The 7399-nt window shown below is 36.7% G+C and overlaps 1 protein-coding gene across 1 annotated transcript; it reads left to right on the top strand.

Annotated features, from left to right (window-relative positions):
* Nucleotides 1-3963: 3963 nt before the first annotated feature.
* LOC114748014 (probable N-succinyldiaminopimelate aminotransferase DapC) lies at nt 3964-7111 on the top strand. The gene is made up of 2 exons (XM_028936373.1): nt 3964-4058; nt 5168-7111. The coding sequence occupies exons 1-2, from the start codon at nt 3990-3992 to the stop codon at nt 6317-6319; spliced, it is 1221 nt and encodes a 406-aa protein (XP_028792206.1). The 5' UTR covers nt 3964-3989; the 3' UTR covers nt 6320-7111.
* Nucleotides 7112-7399: the final 288 nt, after the last annotated feature.

The raw sequence follows: 7399 nt of genomic DNA, 5'->3' as shown, positions 1-7399 counted from the left end.
AACCCGTCAAACTCAAAACGTTGTCGATGAAAAAAGCTCCTGAACTCTTCTTTAATTTCCATAACTCTTTTCCCTTATCTTTCACCTCTAACAAGTAACAATACTGTGCGTATATATTGTATTACAGTAACTGGTTTTTTATATAAGAACTAATTTAATTTTTATTTTAATCTTAAATATAATATCTAAATCCTTCTTGTTTCTCATATTTATCTTTTTTTTTTAAGGTAGTCGTTGTAATAATGATAATTCTAATCAATACACTTGATTAGTAAGGATATTTTGGAAAAGATAATACATATTTATTATAAATAATTAATTTAACTAATTTTTTTAATTTATTTAAATTAGTTAACCAACTTTTATATTAAAGACCAAAAGCTGTGTTTGTTTTTCAAGATATAAACAGATTTGACTAGTTCAATTTGAATTGAATGAAACATGAGATAGAAATAATTATGTTACTCCTGATTTAATTCTTTGATATGTTAAATAGCATGCTTCGTTAATGTATTCATGGGAATAATGATAAGGTTTTACTAATTACAAAACGTTAACATGGGATTAAAATTATTTGATATATAATCAAATTTTTTTTAAAGCTATGAACAATATATAATTTACTTTAAACTCTATCCAAAACACCAAACGCGCAACCTAATTGATTGGAGTATATAAATTGAAACTGAATTGGAAGCTTAAAATAGATACAGTGGCTGGTGGTGGGTGTCACATCCCCCTGTCCCATAAGTTGGCCCAAGAAGGAAGATTCCTGGGAATATATGTACCCTTACGTCTCACAGTTTTGGATGTATATGGCAAGTTAAAGTGATTTTATAACTACTATAATAAGTTCAGATACATAATCTCAAGAAAAAACACCTATTCCATCGCATTCTAATAAATATATATTTATTTAATGTTCTGGGGTCACAAACCAACGCTTGCTTGTTTTCTCTGTTGTAGGTTACTCAAATGCCAAGCACAATAATTATCATCTCCGACAAGAAGCTCAGAAGTATGGCAACATACGCACGCACTTGTGTCACTCGATCACATTCTTCTATCTTAATTGCAAAAATGATGAATCGGTTTCTCATCTCTGATCTGTGCGCTGCTACGTATGATATTTTCTGCACTGAAACCAAACTCGTCACGGGAGAGCTAACTCCGAGAGTACGCATATTTTAAGCTCCATATATCTCCGGCGGTAACATCATTAATCAGGACATCAATTCCTTTCGTAGTATATATATATATCTACATCTATAGTGGAACAGATTAACCAGCTGAAGCAATATGTTCTATCTTTCAAGTATTATATTTAATTTAATTGATGACAGGATGTATGTACATAAGGTCTGTTTGGAATAATAACTTATAAATAAATTTTGAGTCATGATTTACGAAACACGAGATAAGTATGTGAAAGGAATTATGTCTTAACTTACGTAAAATATGTTTATAAGTCATTTCTAATACCATGCCAAAGAGATCAGAGCCATAATATATCGTGATTTGAAGGTAGTAATTAAACGCCGTATAAGTTGATAATGTTACGTTTGATAAATGGTGGATCATAAATGGGAAAATGACGACGGAGGGCGCATAATTGAAGCAATTGATGCGGACAATTGTTGAGATTGTGACTTAAATTTCTATAATCCATTGAGATTATTTTTATTTATTATCTTAAAACATCTTACATCTCCAGTGTATTTATGATCAAGAAAGATTTTAGGATATGTTTTTTATTAGCCAGCTTAGTATTTTAGTTTTTAAAAAGTTTTGTTTGTGTATAGGTACATATATGCAGTGTTTTTCTACTCATAAAGATGAGTCGATTATTATAAACCCTGTTTTTTCACAATAGAATTTTTCACTCTGCTTCATATTAGATTTTCCCGTGTTAAATTATTGTGGGCATCTTTTTGTCATATTATTGTACTTATTTATTATTATGTTTCGCTGTTAAATCATTTTATTAGACGCCCTGCAATTATCAGTATAGAATGTAGTAAAATACAATATGGGGACGACCAGCGAGTTTTGATAAGGATGTGTAGTTTTTAGGCATATATATATACTCCTCCGATCCTTAATATAGGATCTAATTGTTGAATTGGTTTTGGTCCTAAATATAAGATCCATTTCTCATATTTACTAATTTTCTCTAAATTATTTCTATAGATACTCCCTCAACCATAATTAAATAGAAGAGGAAGAGGAAGAGGAAGAGGAAGAGGAAGTATTAAGAAAGATGATTATGGTATTTTTAGGAAAAACGTGTCATATTTCTTATAATTAACTAATGTACCTAACTTTTTTAATCTAATCAAATTAGTTAAATAAATTTTATATTAAAAATCAAACCACTATATATATAGTGGGAAGTTTAATTAGTGCAGCGAAGGAAATGATGGAGATATATATGGCAGAGATCATAATAGGTTTCGGCGCGCCAACGTAGGCAGCTAGCAGCGATCCACCTCGTACATTGAGAGTGTGTGTGTGTGTGTGTGAACGCGACCCTTCCTCCAATCCATTAATAATTAATAATAATAATTATTATTGTATAATTAGTGAAAACATGTTTATACAAATTTTGATGGCCTTTTCTTGTTCCCAAGCATCGCACAGTTTTACGCAAGTTATGGTTCAGCCTATCAGACTCCCTACGCTTCATAGCTCGGCTGCTTCCTTCTTTAATCTCTGTTAAATGGATTTTCAGCCATCAAAATTGATACCTCCAACAAGAAAGTGATAGGTTATATATTCAATAATTGATCGATGTTATATAGTATATGTATGTATGATGCAGTTTTTGTAAACTGAATGTTACGTTTTGTTGTTTTAAGTGTTGTTGTGCTTTTAATTGATAACTCCGCACCGCAAGCTACGTCCACATCTACGTGCGCGCGCGTGATTTTAATTTCTCCTCTTTCATTTTGGGTACTCCAAAGTCTCTCTTCATTTGGCGACGGCCAAAAAAACAGCTGAAAGTTCAAGTTAATCCACGTAACATTTCTCCAATTAACTTGAAGTTTATAATATTTATTAACATTAATAAATATAACACAGAATAAAATTCGAGAGTATGTGAATATGAAGTCTTCGGGAAAAATAAAATATGAAGTTTCCGAGTTAGAAAAGCAAAACAAGAAAAAAGTTACTCCTTACAAAATTTTAGATAAATACACCCAAAGACGGGAACCATTAACCAGTATATATGTTACATGTTGGGGCGTGATATATTACATATACCAAAACTAAGTCGCCAATTCATTTAATAATCAGGTTACTTATTATTTGTAATTGTTCTGTTGATTCATTATCATCTTAAAGAGGTTGAGATAATTTGTTATTATATAATAATTAATTCAAATATTGAATATGAAATTCAACGTTGAACTCATTTTTTATTTTCCAAGAAAAAAGAAAACCAAAGCCGGACGACGGTCGACGGGATACAAGACAGATTGGAAGAGGGGAAGACTTATGAGACAGAGCAAATGGGCCCATTGTTGTGAGTTGGGCCAGAACCAACCCCTTTCAGAACATTGTTCGTAAACACGTGCCCCGTAATGGTTGGGTTTTCGAAGTTATTGGGGAATATGTTCTTCCACTAACGGACCCGACAAGTGCATTCTTTCCCCAAAAAATGATTAATTGAATGTGGCATGAATCTCGCAGCTGCATGCGTAAAACAATTTTCATCCGCCTATTACTACCTTGGAATCTTTCCGTCGTTCATGATTCACCTTCTTCGGGTCATTCCGCGAAATACACAATAAATGTGATATATGCAGTTCCAGCGTATCTGGACATTTTTCTCGACGAGTAAAAAGGCCTCCTTTCCCCACCGCCCCTTCTTTGTGCCCAGTATTTAAGACTTCCACTTTGCCAGAATAGGCACTGACCATTTTCAGAGGGGAATCGCTTCCTCCGCCTCCACCACGACGTGGAATTTCCCGTCTTTTCTTTCGGCCATGTCCACCGGCAAAGAGCTCGTTCCCAATCACAATGACACCTTTCAGAAGACCCAGCAACCTTTGCAGGTGAGGCCCGATTGTTCTTTCATCAATTTACTGACTATTTTCAATCTTCAATTTATGATCAAGTCGGGACTTATATCAGTTTGAATTTTGTTTTTCTTGTCCCTGAAATGTTTTCAATTTCATTTTTGGCGTTACCAGTATTTTGCTGGTTCAAGCTCTTAACCTCCAGTTCTTTATCGTCGCTTTCCGCACAGTAGTGATGTTTCAAGCTGAAAAGTCATCTTTGAACATTTGGACTTAATTTAACCACACATCCACCCATGTGTGTGAAAGCATCGATCCATCCCTCAGCTCATGTCTCACGGTCAATCTTCTGTTTGCTTTGTTCTGAGAAAATACATCTGCGAAGAGGGCTCAAATAATTGTTGGGCAATCTAAAGTCCTTATTGCGTTATGATTTGTCATCTCTTTTCGGTTCATCGCTTGCTTTTATATACCCACGAAGATATCAGCAACTCGTTGCTTCCCTGTATTTCTCATATTAGTGCCACAGTCAACATGCCCTGGATTTTTTTCGCCTTGTTCCATTCATGCTTCTGAGCTATTTGTTCATGCATTTCTAAATGCTGATGAGTCTACCTTGGAATTTTTGGATTCATTATTTTGTTCAATGCAATTGGCCTAAGATTTCGATGTTTATTGCCAGATGAGATGTTCGAACTTATTTATGTTTTGTTGAGCCCATGGGATCATCCTAATTAGTTATCTCTTCATAATTGTATCATGACGCAGTGTCTTTTCATACCTTAAACATTCAATTCCTATATGTTTCCCCCGTTTTAGTTGTCGTTTTGGTGCAATATCTTTGCTTCTGTATCAGTTAGTTGCTTGGTGAATGGCATAGTATTTCCAATATCAAAACAAGTGATTGAAGATGCCAGCTGGTTTAGTTGATGGCGTATTTGCAGCTGATACTAGGCGACCGATTATTGCCTGATAGGAAGCGGAGGGTTTTGAGTGTTAGGTTTTACTGTGTATATCATGTTAATAGGCAAATAAGAAACAAAACAAACTTCACACTTGCCATGTGTAGTTTCTTTTTTTTTTATTTTTTTAAATTGCCTGAATTTGTTTATGTTTGTTATTGCTTACTGTTATCATTTATGTAGGTTGCAAAGCGCTTAGAGAAGTTCAAAACAACAATCTTCTCCCAAATGAGTATGCTTGCCAACAAACATGGGGCCATAAACCTTGGTCAGGGATTTCCCAACTTTGATGGTCCAGAGTTTGTAAAGGAAGCTGCAATTCAGGCCATAAGGGATGGGAAAAATCAGTACGCCCGGGGTCCTGGAGTTCCTGACCTGAACTCGGCCATCGCAGATAGATTTAAGAAAGATGCTGGGCTTACGGTGGACCCTGAAAGAGAAGTTACCGTTACCACTGGATGCACAGAAGCAATTGCTGCGACCGTGTTGGGATTAATAAATCCTGGTGATGAGGTTGTCCTATTTGCTCCTTTTTATGATTCTTATGAGGCCACTCTTTCCATGGCTGGTGCTAAAATAAAATGCATCACTTTGCGCCCTCCAGACTTTGCTGTCCCCTTTGAAGAACTGAAGTCTACCATCTCAAATGGTACCCGTGCCATTCTCATAAATACACCTCACAACCCAACTGGAAAGATGTTCACGCGAGAGGAGCTTGATGCTATAGCATCTCTATGCATTGAAAATGATGTTCTGGCTTTTGCTGATGAAGTTTATGATAAGTTGTCTTTTGATATGGATCACGTTTCTATAGCTTCTCTTCCTGGAATGTTTGACAGGACAGTAACAATGAATTCTCTGGGAAAGACGTTCTCGTTAACCGGGTGGAAGGTTGGATGGGCAATAGCACCCCCTCACTTGACATGGGGTCTGCGACAGGCACACTCTTTCCTCACTTTTGCCACCTGCGCTCCCATGCAGTGGGCAACTGCAGCAGCTCTCAGAGCGCCAGATTCTTACTTTGCGGATCTCAAGAGGGATTATATGGCAAAGAGGGAGATTTTGGTGGATGGATTGAAGGCTGTTGGTTTTAAAGTGTTCCCGTCCAGTGGAACTTACTTTGTTGTGGTGGATCACACACCTTTTGGACTGGAAAATGATGTTGAATTCTGTGAATATCTAATTAAGGAGGTGGGAGTGGTGGCAATTCCTACCAGTGTATTTTACTTGAATCCGGAAGAGGGAAAGAATCTAGTCAGATTTACTTTCTGCAAGGATGAGGAAACTCTAAGGGCTGCAGTTGAAAGGATGAAAGGAAGACTGAAAAGAAAATGATCCGGATAAAAGGTTTGAGATGGTTGAACCCTAATAAGCCATGGGATGCACTATATATGTTACAGCACGGAAATAACGTATGAGAGGCATTTTTCTCCACTGGGAGCTTTCATTGTAGGATAGTAGTAACTTCTGTGTGCCTGAAGTGAGAACCAGCAGATGCTCATTAGTCTAGTCATTATTTGTTATCAAGGGCTTTTTATAAAATTCCAATGTTATTGTGGCTATTTGCTGGTGACAAATGAAGGGTAGGAAGGACATGTACAATAATCAATAATAACCGGGATCATGAACTCCTGCGGAGAAATCACCAACTCTTTTCAGTTAAGGTTTATGTTTCTCCATGTTGATAATCCATTTTTTGTTAGGTTGTCTTAAACCCGGCATTTTCTTTGTCCGGGAGGCGTGTTGTATAGGAGCATGTTATTCTCTTGGCCATTGTGCTTCATGAAGCTCAACAGCAGTCATGTTCTTGAGGAGTGGAGATACAGAACACACCACGCTCCGATCTAATTTTGCCTTGTTTGGCAAGTTTGAAAAGGAAAAGAAAAAACTGGCCAGAAGCAAATGGAAAGATGAGTTGACATGGCATGATCTGCCTCTCCGTCACATTAATTTCTTGTTCTGTTTTGGGTTCGTAGCGAGGATGATGTAAAGAAATGCGCAGTAGGGGGTATGTCTTATCTGAGTTATAATTGCTGCAATAAGATGTTGCCATGGAATAAATTTTGCCGTTTTATGTAATTGCCAAGGTTTTTAAAACGTTCAGCCGCGGCTGAGCTTAGACGCGAATACCAATGGAGTCCCCAAATAGCCATCCTTGTGATTGTGAGTCATTAGCCGCACAGGGCTAAAGATCATCAAGATTCAAACCCAACCAACTGCGATGTTTCTTGGTGCGTTGACCATTGGTGAAAGAATGATATCATGGATTTTCCATGATGCTATTAAATGAAAAAGGCCATCTCAGGCCCACATATCCATATCTCATCATGAGGCATGCCCATTTCCGGCCTATCCCTGCCTCGCCCACTTCTTCCTTGTCCTTAACGCTTCCCCTTTTTTCTTCCAAATCAAAAT

Source organism: Neltuma alba, unplaced genomic scaffold (genome assembly GCF_004799145.2).
Source record: "Neltuma alba isolate B1F8T4 unplaced genomic scaffold, ASM479914v2 tig00005562_pilon, whole genome shotgun sequence".
NCBI lineage: Eukaryota > Viridiplantae > Streptophyta > Magnoliopsida > Fabales > Fabaceae > Neltuma > Neltuma alba.
Note: the sequence above shows the minus strand (reverse complement) of the source record. Positions and strands in the feature narration are given on the sequence as shown.